At 41.0% G+C, this 12,691-nt stretch overlaps 1 protein-coding gene across 1 annotated transcript; it reads left to right on the forward strand.

Annotated features, from left to right (window-relative positions):
• The first annotated feature begins 1,657 nt into the window (after positions 1 to 1,657).
• Positions 1,658 to 9,994, forward strand: atp6v1c2 (ATPase H+ transporting V1 subunit C2). Its single transcript, XM_087833283.1, has 13 exons — positions 1,658 to 1,789; positions 2,176 to 2,243; positions 3,981 to 4,063; positions 4,278 to 4,340; positions 4,507 to 4,601; positions 5,706 to 5,797; positions 5,901 to 5,996; positions 6,078 to 6,146; positions 7,471 to 7,563; positions 7,655 to 7,742; positions 7,821 to 7,918; positions 8,001 to 8,124; positions 9,905 to 9,994. The coding sequence occupies exons 1-13, from the start codon at positions 1,658 to 1,660 to the stop codon at positions 9,992 to 9,994; spliced, it is 1,191 nt and encodes a 396-aa protein (XP_087689409.1).
• Positions 9,995 to 12,691: the final 2,697 nt, after the last annotated feature.

The following is a 12,691-nucleotide window of genomic DNA, read 5'->3' on the forward strand; positions in this document are numbered from 1 at the left end:
CAAAGCAATGGACAGTGCAAGAGAGAGGTAAAGAAGAGAGACAGGCAGGGGTGAGTGGGTGGAGATGAGTGTCAGGGGTAATTTGTGACAGAAGAATAGCAGCAAGAGTGAAAGAAAAAGTTTCCAAGATGGTAGTGAGACCTGCTGTGAACAGCTTAGGTCGACTATTTTGGAGATAAAGTTAGAGAGTCGAGATGAGGGGGGAAAAAGCTATAAATAGATATAAATTATGTTAAGTTTAATCCAATGTCTTCAAATCCAAGTCTTGATAATAGTTTATTGTTTTATACTCCTTCTTATACATCCCAGTTTCTCCTTTCCTTCCATTTCTGTGAAACCATCATCCTTTTCTTACCTATTTCCCTTTGCTATCGCCATGTTTCCTTCAATTTCTACTTGATTATATTGTTGACTTCTGTCTGAAGCTGAAAACTAAATCAATGAAAATGCTTTTTATGGCTCCTTAGCTGGAGTTTCATTTCCTTTAATGCCAAAATGTACAATCTCATAAAAATCTAGCTGTAGAGCAAAGACTCCAGCATGTGGACTCTTTGTTTTTGTAAGAGTTTAAGCACTATACATTTCACATTCCAGTTGAATATTGTAGCCTATTTTATTCTTATTCTTCTTATAGTTTTCATTTATAATTATACATATCTAAATTATCATTTTTGCAAAATGAAAGGTGATATGTTCATTGAACAGAAATGGTCGGGTCATTTATTTGACAGCGCTCCAGTGTTCAGGCTAAGGGGCTATTTCACATATACAATTGGACCGTATCATTTAAATGTTTTTAATAACATTGGCATTTTGTCCAAATTAAAAATGAACTTGAAGAGGTTTATTTGTGAGTTTATTGTCTGAGGCTCTTGAATACTTGCCTTTATATCCTCTTCCTTATATTTTTCCTCTTTTATCTTACCATGGGTGGAACTTTGAATGTTGCTTCAGTGTTTTGGGGTTTATTGTAATGCAGTAAATAACAGTTGGCTTCATTTTGGTTTGTTTTGCATGTTGTTTATGTTTCTAGTAAGTACTTCAGCTTTTTACCTCCACTGTATATATAAGCCAAACTTCTGTTGTGAAATTAGAAATATGTTCAAGAGATTATACAGAGATTATTTGTTGGCATCAAAAAGATCATACCATTCTTGAACCGTCCGATTCATTTTAATCAGAGCTTTATGTTTATCTTTACGAATTGGACTTATGTTCTTCGCGCTCATCGATCTATTAGTCGGCCCATCCACACAAACACACACAAACATGGCGACTATTTTGTTTTGTGCTCAGATCACCTGGAGTGATGTAACTGCTTCTGGTGACAGACAGCAGAGGACAGTGGGCTGGCTCAGCCAGTCTCAGGTGGAGCTGCTGCTCAGACTCTCCAACACTCACACGGGGACAGGCACAGCACGGTCATGAAGATAACCTGAAGGTAAGTCTCTGCTCTGAAAAGAGGTTTTTCTTTCCTTTACTGCATTATCAAGGCAAGAGCTGAAAGAACAAAATCCTGAGCACAGGTGAATCATGCTATTTTACAAATCTGCCTTAGAATAAGACTCTACATATTTCAGTGGTAGAGTTCATGTTATTATAAGTTTGTCTGCTCAGGATCACAGTTTGGTGCCAAAGGCAGTACCTGTGGGAAGTCATGACGGACTTTTGGCTGATTTCTGTTCCACTGGACAAAACAAGTTTAACCAGTGTAGAGAAACTCAAGCGCACCATTGCCAAAACCAACCTGGCCTCCTCCTGCTGCAGGTTCTCCATTCCAGATCTTAAGGTGAGGATGTGCATCCTCTGAATGATTAAAAAAAATGATATTGTGTCTCAGCGCTAACAAAAACAAAGAGTAAGTGGCATGAGTGTGTGTTAGCTCTGTGTTTTTAGCAGTACAGGAGAGTGATGGTGTTTGGTGTCTTTCTCTGATGAAGAGGTAAAGGCTCAGGTTGCTCTCTACAGTTTGAGGCAAAATTTCCATCTGAATCGTTACACTCAACGTGATCAATGAGCATCTTGTCTTCCAGGAAACGCATTTCTGTATCATCAAGAGTTCAGACATTAAGCAGCTTTAGATGTAGTGATTGTAAATGCAGGGTGTTATGAAGTCAGATTTATTAAACGCAGGTTGCAGTAACATTAACTGTGCTGTGTGTGCCGTGACCTCAGGTGGGAGTACTGGACAGTCTGCTCAGCGTGTCAGATGATCTTTCCAAACTCGACACGCTGACTGAAAGGTAAAAAAGCTGAATGTGCTGCTCTCAATCTGTTCCTGCTGATTAATGAATAAGTTTGTCTCATTAATCATCGCATGTTTGCATTTTCACGTGCAGCTTTGTCCCTCATTAAGACCCAATGATTCTGAGCTCCTGTGCAGTCTGTGCCATGATTAATTGATGGTCAGGGGCAGCTATCGGTTAGTTTTCCCTCCTGCTTTTAAATTCACTGCTGGTGCATTTGAGCTGACACAGTCCAGACTTTAAAGAGACAGTTCACCCTAAAGTAAAATGAGTATTAAAGGTAAGAACTTAAGATGCTGCGGGGAAAAATAAAACAAACAAACACAAAGAACCCCATAAATCCAATTAAAGTTAAAAATTTACTTATGCAACTGAAAAACATAAGGAAACAAACTGGGAAAAGCAGGACATGGACCAGAAGAACAGATTTAAATGCTAGGAAAAGTGAAAATCAAAACAAAACTTTAATTATGACAGCAGATACTTTAGACTAGTTGCATTCATTAAAGCTATGAAACCTATAATTCACTACTAAGTAATTTCTTACAAGGGAAAACAGTAAGAATTTAATTATTAGTTTTTGTCTATTGAAAAGTAAAATCTCAAATATAAGAAATGCAGTTTGAGTTACATGGAAAACATAGAACATGGAAAAAACAAAACAAAAAAACACAAAGAGGTGTGAATGTCAGTATTTTCAGGTGTTGAAATGTTGAATTGCACAATGAAAATGTAAGAAAGAACTTCATTAAGTAAAAAAGTAAGCATAACTTATGTTGTTGGTAAATGCAGCCATCTGCAACCCTGAAAACCCTGAGGATGGATGGATGGATGGACAGACCCTGGTGATGTCATCCACTGAAGTCTTAATATGAAGCGTGGAGCTCAGACTTTTTTGATATCATAATTTTGCCATTTAATTAAACAGTTGCACAAGCATTGGAAGAATCTGGATGTGATTGTATGTGTATTACTGCTTGCAGTGAATTCATAACATAAATAACCCTCCTATCTGATTCAAATAATTACAGTTATGTACCAAATAAAGACTTTAAACCAGCCATTAAGCCCATCAAGTGATCAGGAAAGTGTTTAGATGAGAGTTGTGGACTGTTTTGCCATAGACATTTATACTACCAGAAGTCTTTTGGCAGCCAGTGGACTCAGGCCCTGCTGGCCATTTGAAAGAATGCAGGTGCGAGGCACTTCCGTTTTGGCTTAATTTTCCAGACCTGGAAACCACGGCCATCTATAATAGAATCTAACAGGAACACTTCTCTGTGATGGTCTGTTTCTGACTTACTGAAGAATAGAAATATGACGTATAGGCAAGCAAGCGGGTGTCCTTGAAACGCCTCAGCAAAACTTATAAAAAACTAAGCTAAGTGAGCAAAATCATTGCTAAAACCAAGCTCACTCGAGCAACTGGTACACTTGCGAAACTATATAAGAGGCTTGAAAACAGGCAACAGGCGAACCAAGGACAGAAAACAGTTACGTCACACTCGAGGAGCTCTGGACAGTGTAGAGATCTGCACAGAGACAAGTTAGGCAAGCAAGCAAGCAGAGCATCAGGGGAAGTCTTTAATGCAAAAAGATTTCTTTAGTTTTATTCCTTACTTTTTCTTCAGTCTGAGATGTTTCTACATCAGCAGTTCATTGTGTGTAGCAGGAACTTTATGCAAAACATATAAACACTGTGTAATGATGGTGTTTCTCCTGTCGCCTGGTCAGTGTGATCAAAAAAACATGCCAGTGTATGAAGGAGGTGCTGGAGTCTAGTGACAAAGTGCTGGAAAATGCTTTGGCCAATGGAGGTGAGTCACACACAAACACACACGCCGAGAGTGTTAATTATCTCATAGGGAAACTGGATACAGGCCACATACACACTGCTATTAAGACTAACAGCTACTGAAAAACTCCATTAAAGGCCTGATGCTTTTACTGTAGACTAATGCTTGCAGGCTGTAGGAGAGAACAACAGCAGACCAGGCTAACCAGCATGTCTGATTACTCTCCCTCCATCAGACCACAGCAAGAACCAGAGAGCAGCCCTGTCACCCCTGAAAGCTTACCTCAAGTCTCTGAGGGGTATTTTATCTGCTCTTTGAGCTGGAGTGCAGTTCTGTGTGACTCCTATTATAAACCACATCTGTAGTATCTGCTTGATTTTTTCTTAAAGACATACCAAACCCTCGGTGTGTTTAAAGTTGTGTCATTTGGATACACAACTTATGTTTTTTCCTCTCTCTCTTAGTTGACTTGATGAACTTCATGATCAAGTTTCAGTGGGACAAAGCAAAATATCCTACATCTCTAACTCTCTCCAGTCTGGCAGAAATCATCAACAAGGTACAACCTCATAAAAAAGTGGGGATGATAATTAATGACATAAATATGACAGCAATTTATAACTAAACTCTTGTCAAGTTGATAGACACAAAAAATACAGCAAAGTCACATTTCACATGCTAACATATTTACCTGTTAGCATAGCTTCATATGCAGTTTTATATGACTGGGCGATGTTATAAAATGTTTACATTAAAAGTTACTTACATATTTTATTCATAATCTTAATGAAATGACTCACTTTTCTGATATTTGAAGCATAAAAGCAATCATTAGAAGTAAAATGCCAACATGAGGCTATAAATAAACCACAGCTAAAGATCATCACGACAAACTCTTACATTTTCATATTTTCAGGCCAGAGTTACAGGAGATATTGAACAACTCTTTACACAGTGTGTCACAGAAATCCTACTAATGGCAGAGTAAACTTCACTAGATTGTAATTTCACTAAATTCAGTTACATTTAAAATGAATAAAGTAGTGCTGTCAGCTAACACGTTAATGAGCTAACCACACTAATGCGTTGACGCCATGCAGCCCCATGCACGGGGCGATATGCGCTAACTCGCTAACGGAGATTTGCCATGGTAATGCGGTTATGGCTTTAACGTCATTTTAACGAGATTAACGCTGACATCAGTAGAATAAAGATAAACTTGCAGGTTACATTGGCTCATTTAGTAATTTATGAGCCAATGTAACCTGCAACCTTTAGTAAATGCATTACATATTTGATGTGTGTGTGCTGTTAAAGCTAAATACTACGAGGGAGAAAAAATACTCCTAAAATTGAAAGTGAGCACTACTTTTACAGCTTCTCCTGTTTAAGCTCTGTGCACCAGAACAAGTCACTGCTGATTTTTGACATCACACTTAATTCAGACTTTGCTCCTCCACTTCAAAGTCCTCTGTTTTTAACCAGTTCCAACACTTTATTCTAATTATAAACTCTGAAAAGACGTTTGGCAAAAACCTTGCATTTCAGGCTAGCTTTTCCAAAGGCTGAAAACAAATTCTGAAGCAGCTACATGATTCTAGTTCCCTCTCAGATGGCAGAAACATGTTGCCTACCCAAGTTTTAACACCTGCATGTGTTTCAGGAAGTTTCGCAGGTGGAGGCAGAGTTAAAATCTCGTTCTGCAGCGTACAACAGTGTGAAAACGAGCTTGCAAAACCTCGAGCACAAACTAGAGTGAGAAACATTAGTTATATTAAATAGAAAAAAATCCCTACATTATCTATAGATATGCATGTATACATATCCACATACTAAAGTGGAATTTTTGTCTTTGCAGTGGCAATTTACAAACTTGCAGTCTGAATGATGTCGTGAGGAAAGAAGACCTGGTGGTCTCAGAGTACCTCACCACTCTGCTGGTAGTGGTAGCCCGGTCAGTGACACAACATGACTATGTTTTTCTGGGATAGTCTTAATATTAAAATGTTTGTTTCTGCATATTTTCTGGTCACAGAGGGAGCTACTCGCAATGGGAGAGGAGTTACGAGTCCTTTTCAAAATTTGTGGTTCCGCGGTCGAGCAGGTGAGCTGTCTTTATGCACTCTTGGCCATGAGACAAACAATTCCACTCGATCCAAGTACAAGTGCACCGGTAGCTGCTCTCAGCATCCAAAAGGTCAGGCTAAGTAACCGGAGGTGTTTCATTACCAGCAGAAAGTAAGAGTCTTTTGGCCTGGATCTGCAGAAGCGAAAAGAAAATGTCTTTTTTGACAAGTAAAATGTTAAAGTTGACATGAAAAAAATAACTTTGTCAGAGCTGATGTGCAGGAAATAATCCAATTTCTATAAAAAATAAAAAATAAAATCATCCAAAACAGGAAGGGGAAATCGTGAGGGACATACCAAGTGACACAATACCAATGACAAAAAATGATGAATGACAAATTTTGGGAGGTGACCAGTACCCCCTCTGCGCCCCCCCTTGGAGGCACCCCTGATCCAAGAAATCTACTTATCACTTGCAAGACACTCTTTTGTCGGTATAAGGCCTAGACAGCTAAATTGATAATTGTTTAACTTCTAGAAAATAATACTCCACATTCCATCTTAGTTTTTGTAACGCTCATACACTTACTGGCCACTATATTAGGTACAACTTGTTGTGCTGGTGTAGATTCAGCAAAGTGCTGGAAACATTTCTCAGAGATTTTGGTCCATATTGACAGGACAGCATCACGCACATGCTTCAGATTTGTCAGCTAACATCCATGATGCAAAACCTCATTCCACCGCATCCCAAAGGTGCTCTATTTGATTGAGATCTGGTGACTGTGGAGGCCATTTGAGTACAGTGAACTCACTGTCATGCAAGCATTGGAAGCAGCCATCAGCAGATGGGTACACTGTGGTCATAAAGCAATGGACATGGTCAGCAACAGGTGTTCAGATGATACTCAGTTAGTTTGCCAAGATAATATCCCCATTACACCATTACACCACCACCACCACAAGCCTGATGACAATGCAAGATGGATCCATGCTTTCATGTTGTTTATGCCAAATTCTGACCCTACTACTTGGTTTACCTAACAAAGTGGCCGATGAGTGTTTTTCTTACAGAGAACCTGATGTTGCCCATGTAAATCCTATCAACCTGCTATTACATTGTGATCAGTCTGTTAAGGACTCATGACAAATTCCATATAATTCAATTCTGCGTTATTTATATAGCGCCAAATCACAATAACAGTTGCTTCAAGGCGATTTATATTGGCTCAATAAACACAGACTTGAAATGAACCTGCAGCAATAAGTTCAAATGCAAGTAACAAACACTACTTGACTTACTCCTTGTTGTCTTTTACCTTGTTGCTACATCTTTTCTATTGTTCTTATGTGACTGTCAGGAAGCTGTATGAGAATGGAGAGGGGGGAGTCTTCTCAGTGACACTTTTCAAAAGAGCTGTGTGTGAATTCAAAGCCAAAGCCCAGGAAAGCAAGTAAGCAGGACGGTGTGACAGAAAACACCCAATATAGTCAAATCTGTGTTGTCTGTTTGAATTACCAAAGTGTAGCCTCTGGTCCACACAGGTTCTTCGTGCGGGACTACAGCTTTGATCTGGAGGAGCAGAAGCAGCGGGAGATTATGCAGCTTAGTTTTCACAAAAAGGAGCAATATGTGAGTCAAACATTACACACGCTCTCTGAAGTTTTTTTATGTTTTGGTGTTTTATTAATGCGCTTCTCTCTTTCGCAGGGAATCTTTGTACGCTGGCTGAAGGTGAATTTCAGTGAAGTGTTTGTTGCCTGGATTCACTTGAAAGCGTTGCGGGTGTTTGTGGAATCAGTCCTGAGGTCGGCAACTGATGACAGTGGTGATTTTTTTTTTTCGTGAAGAAGGCTCGCGATTGATTCATGTGATGATATTTCCTTTCAGGTATGGGTTACCTGTGAATTATCAGGCTCTTCTACTGCAGACTGACAGGAAGCACTCGAAGAAACTGAAAGAAGAACTCGCTTCACTGTTTGTGCATCTGGACCCCACTGCCAGCATTACTGATGTAAGGAGCCACAGTGTTATAATGTTGTCATTATATTAATGTAAAGCACAGACATACAGAAGATGGATGCACCAACATTAGTTGGAAAAGCCACAAATTGAGGGATTTAACTGACGACATCTTGTTTGTTGAAGCTGGGAGGGACCATATATGGATGAAAGAATGAAGTTGTTGTCTAATGCTGGCCTCGTCAGTTGTGTGCTACATAGGTTTATCACACAGACACAGATATCTGAAAATTAGTGGAAGGAATGACCTGGGCCATTTTGTACGGTATTCATTGTGCTGTCTTTTGCAAACATACCCATGATACTTTCCTTAGTGAAAGATGAAATGTCCACCTTAATGTTGTTCTTTAAAAAAACTGTTAACACTAATGGGAAACATTATGGTGAATCCAAGTGAAGCTTTTGTGTGACTCAGTAAATCAAACAGACCCTCAAAAGGATGAGTTTGGGTAGAGTTAGGCTGCAAGGTGGCTCACAACAACTGTGGCCAGGTTAAATCAGCTTATCAAATAGATATGTAGGAGAATCTGATCTGCACTGTGTTACAGATGAGCTCATTTGCTGGGAGTGCTCGACTTGATGGCCTGCCTGAACTAATCCTGATAAACTAAAATTGAGCTTTTTCCAGGTAGACATTATTTAAAAACTTCAAACCTTATTTTTTTCAACAATATGCAATCTCATAACAGTTGAATTATTTGCTATTTAATTTGAATGGAAACTTGCTGTAGTTTACTTATTAAATAAGAGTGTTTCTACAAAAGTAGCACAGACAGAAGTATGAGATTTCATTTTTGAACAGGGGAGCATTCGTAGTGTACTCTTGGACTCCTTTTAACTGTTGTAACAGCTTTTACTTCTCTGGGTTTGACTGTAAGCACTTTCCTCAATGTGCACAGTTATTTTGCTGCTTGGTGATGTAAAATATAAATTTTTACCTGAACCTTTTTATGTAGCCTGTTTTTTTTTTAGGTTAAAAATATTAAACATTTTGAAATCAAGACTCAAGCAACAACAAATAACTTAGAGCTAAATGTTTTCACAAATTAATTGTGCATGATGTGCATCTGCTGCAGGCAGGATTTGGATGCAAATGCAGAAACACAAGAGACAGGAATAAAGTCAAACACAGGTTTAATGCTGCACTCATACAAAATAGAAAATAAAAGCTGGACAGGAATGAGAAATCCAATAACTAGTGAAACAGAGCAGGGCCACACACAGAACCATGAGGAGAACAAAACGAAGACCCCACACAAATTGAAGGAATATAGATACAAGGTGATTAATGCAAACAAGAGACACCTGGGAGGACAGCTGAACCCAACTGAGGCAACGAGACAAGGGATGTGAAACTTAATACAAAGCACAAGAGACAAATAAGTAACTAAACACGGGAACAAACTAAGAAATAAACTGAAGATATTTAACAACAGCAGAACCCAAATGACCAAAAAACAGCAAAAGACCCAAGAACATGACAGAATTATTGCAAATAGTTTATTGGGTAAAAATGGTATCGTTATATAAGACCAGTGACAGACCAACAAGTGAAGTGCTTTCCCAGATTGTTGATGTCTGAGTGAGGAAGAACCTGTCAGCAGTCAGCAGGAAATAACATATCTCTCAGTCAAGTTCACTCGTGACCTTTGAGACAACAGAGAGAAAAGGGAAATAACAATAAAAACATACAAACTCAAGCTGAATTTAGTGAAACACTGCTGCTGGTTCAGTGTGTGCGTGACTGTTTTCTGTGTCTGATCTGCAAACAGGTGAGCTGTGACATCCCAGGACTCTGTCAGCAGGAGTACTTCTCCTACATCTGCTTTCATATCAGCACCAACGTGTTGGACATCAGCTAGCTGTCAACAGCAAGACTGAAAGAGCAAGCACACACAAGCTGTGATTTGTTCCCGTTCAGTCACTCACAGCCAGAAACATAAAGACCCCGATCGCTAAAATAAAACCGGAGAATATAAATATATTGTTTTCAACATTTCCCTTAAAGGAGAAAGATGTAAGGTGTAAATACAGGAAGGTGTAAATAATCCTTGGGTCGTCTTCACCACAAAGCAAGCTGCACGTGTCCTGTGTTTGTCATGTGCTGCACGTGGAATTGTGGAAAACCTTAAAATATGTGTAATATCAGAGGGATTTTTTTTCAGGGATTCATTTTAAAAGTATATGTACTGTAAATATTAATGTCAGTTTCAAACATTTTAGGTGAGCACATTATTTCTAGAAATCTTACAGCTTGCACAAATAAAATGGATTTCTTCATTCACCATTGCCTGTTATTCTGCAAGACAGCCTAGTACATTTAGAAATGCATTATCCAGAGAATGGATTCATGAATCTGTATAGAAACATCACTTGTAACCCAATTTAGATCAGAATGTTCATGTGTTGCAAGTCTCAAAATCTTAAAGTGGCGCCGTTCTGCTCATTTTCAACTCCATAGTGTTTTTCTGGATTCTGGAGATTATGTATCGGAATTTCAGGAGCGGGACCACGCCTCCAAACACGCTCCTTCCGGTTGTCATCTATATAGGTTCCCCCCAGTTCTGCAAACTGTTCATTGTCGTCTACGTGCAATCAGGTTCTATTCTCGGCGAATACCTTTAAAAACAGCTAATCTCTTAGGAGTAACGTAATTTTACGTTAACAACTACTCAACCTCTGCCTCCATCGCTTTTCCTCCGGCGGCGCTTCCAAAACAACGAATGCCGAGGACCTTCTAGCAGTTTTCTCGCCACCCGACATACGGTCTGCTACATCCATCCATCCAGTCGGTTTATCTCCGCTAAATCCAGTCATGAAGTAACTCCGGCCGCCCGCCACTTCAGCGAAAACCAGCGAGGTCGCCCGCCAGCAGAACTCACAGCTCCTCTCATTTTGCTCCGAAACGGGTCACAGGCCGGGCGAGTTAGCCGTCAGCGCCGAACCCACGCTTCCAAACAAAGCGCAGCTCCAACATCTCCACCCACCCGCCAGCGCCAGGTAGCAGGGGGAAGCTCAGCTCAGCTCTGTTCTCGTTCCCACTAACACCATTTAATGCAAGCTGGAAATCTGTCGCTAGCGCCATACTCTCAACTGTTCTCCATCGTCGTGATGTTTCCATCTCTCCTTTTGCTAAATGCTTATGCAAATTGGCACTGGGTTGCCCAGTTCTTCCCTATCCGCCATTCGCAAACGCAGCAGCAAGCTCCCTACCACCGAATTGCCAGTTTCTCAGGAAAGACGAGACACACACGCACAAACTCCGTAGCAAACGTGGGCAACGAGTTGCCAGGTTCCCAAACTCTCATCTGCTGAACTCTGCAGCAAATGTTGGCACAGAGTTGCCAGGTTCTCGGCCACTCATCCCTCCTCTGCTACAGGTTCTCGGCCACTCATCCCTCCTCTGCTACAGGTTCTCGGCCACTCATCCCTCCTCTGCTACAGGTTCTCGGCCACTCATCCCTCCTCTGCTACAGGTTCTCGGCCACTCAACCCTCTTCTGCTAAACTCTGCAGCAAACATCGCACTGGGTTGCCAGCCTCTCAGCCACTCATCCCTCCTCCGCAAAATTCTGCAACAAACCTGGCACAGAGTTGCCAGGTTCTCAGCCTAAACTCTGCAGCAAACGTCAGCACTGAGTTGCCAGGTTCCCAACCTCTCATCTGCAAAACTCTGCAACAAACCTTGGCACCGGGTTGCAAGGTTCTCAGCCACCCATCCATCCTTCGCAAATTTCTGCAGCGAACCTCGGCACCGGGTTGCCAAGTTCCTTTCTCCTTCGTTCGCAAAAGCAGCAGCAAGCTTTTCGACCATCGGGTTGCCAGTTTCTCAGCATAGTTAAGGGGAAAAAAAGGGGGGCACAGAGTTGCCAGTACTCCTTCCCTCCGTAACAAATGCAGCATGCTTCGGGCACAGAGTTTCCAGGTTCACTCCCTCTTCCCTCCTCGGCTAAACTCGATAGCAAATGTCGGCACCGGGTTGCCAGGTTCCTTTATCCCTCATTCGCGAAAGCAGCAGCAGCTTTTCTATCATCGGATTGGCAGTTTTCTGCATAGACAAATAAATAAAAAGGCACCAGGTTGCCAGGTTTTCCTTCATCCCCCATTTGCATGCAGCATCTAGCTTCCCTACTACCGAACTGCCAATTTCTCCGCTTCTATCATTGCAAGCAGCAGCAAACCCTTCTAGCACAGTGATGTCAGGTTCTTGCTATATCTGCCATGTGCAAACCGCAGTGACAAGCTTCTTACCCCTTAGTTGCCAGTTCCTGTCCATCCATCATGGCTAGAGAATCCTTCAAGCTGGTTCCTTCTATATCCATCATTCGTAATCACAGCAGCAATCTTCTTCCACCACGTTGCCAGTTTCTCTGCATCCGTTATTGCAAAGCAGTAGTAAACCCTTCTGGCACCGAGATGCCAGGTTCTCTCTTTATCCCTCATTCGCAAATGCAGCAGCATGCTTTCTGCACCGCAATGCCAGTTTCGCTGCCATCTTTCCTGCCTTAGTAAAGGAAAGGTGAACCTTCGTGGTACCGAGATGCCAGGTTATGTCCTCTA

This window comes from Neolamprologus brichardi, chromosome 19 (assembly GCF_056152115.1).
Source record: "Neolamprologus brichardi isolate AB-2024 chromosome 19, ASM5615211v1, whole genome shotgun sequence".
NCBI lineage: Eukaryota > Metazoa > Chordata > Actinopteri > Cichliformes > Cichlidae > Neolamprologus > Neolamprologus brichardi.

Bases quoted from the DNA above. Each gene is read 5' to 3' on its own strand.
- atp6v1c2 (XM_087833283.1), top strand. From the start codon at position 1,658: ATGACGGACTTTTGGCTGATTTCTGTTCCACTGGACAAAACAAGTTTA. The intron at 4,064-4,277 runs GTGAGTCACACA...TCCCTCCATCAG, and splicing joins AAATGCTTTGGCCAATGGAG to ACCACAGCAAGAACCAGAGA. The intron at 5,997-6,077 runs GTCAGTGACACA...TTCTGGTCACAG, and splicing joins CTGCTGGTAGTGGTAGCCCG to AGGGAGCTACTCGCAATGGG.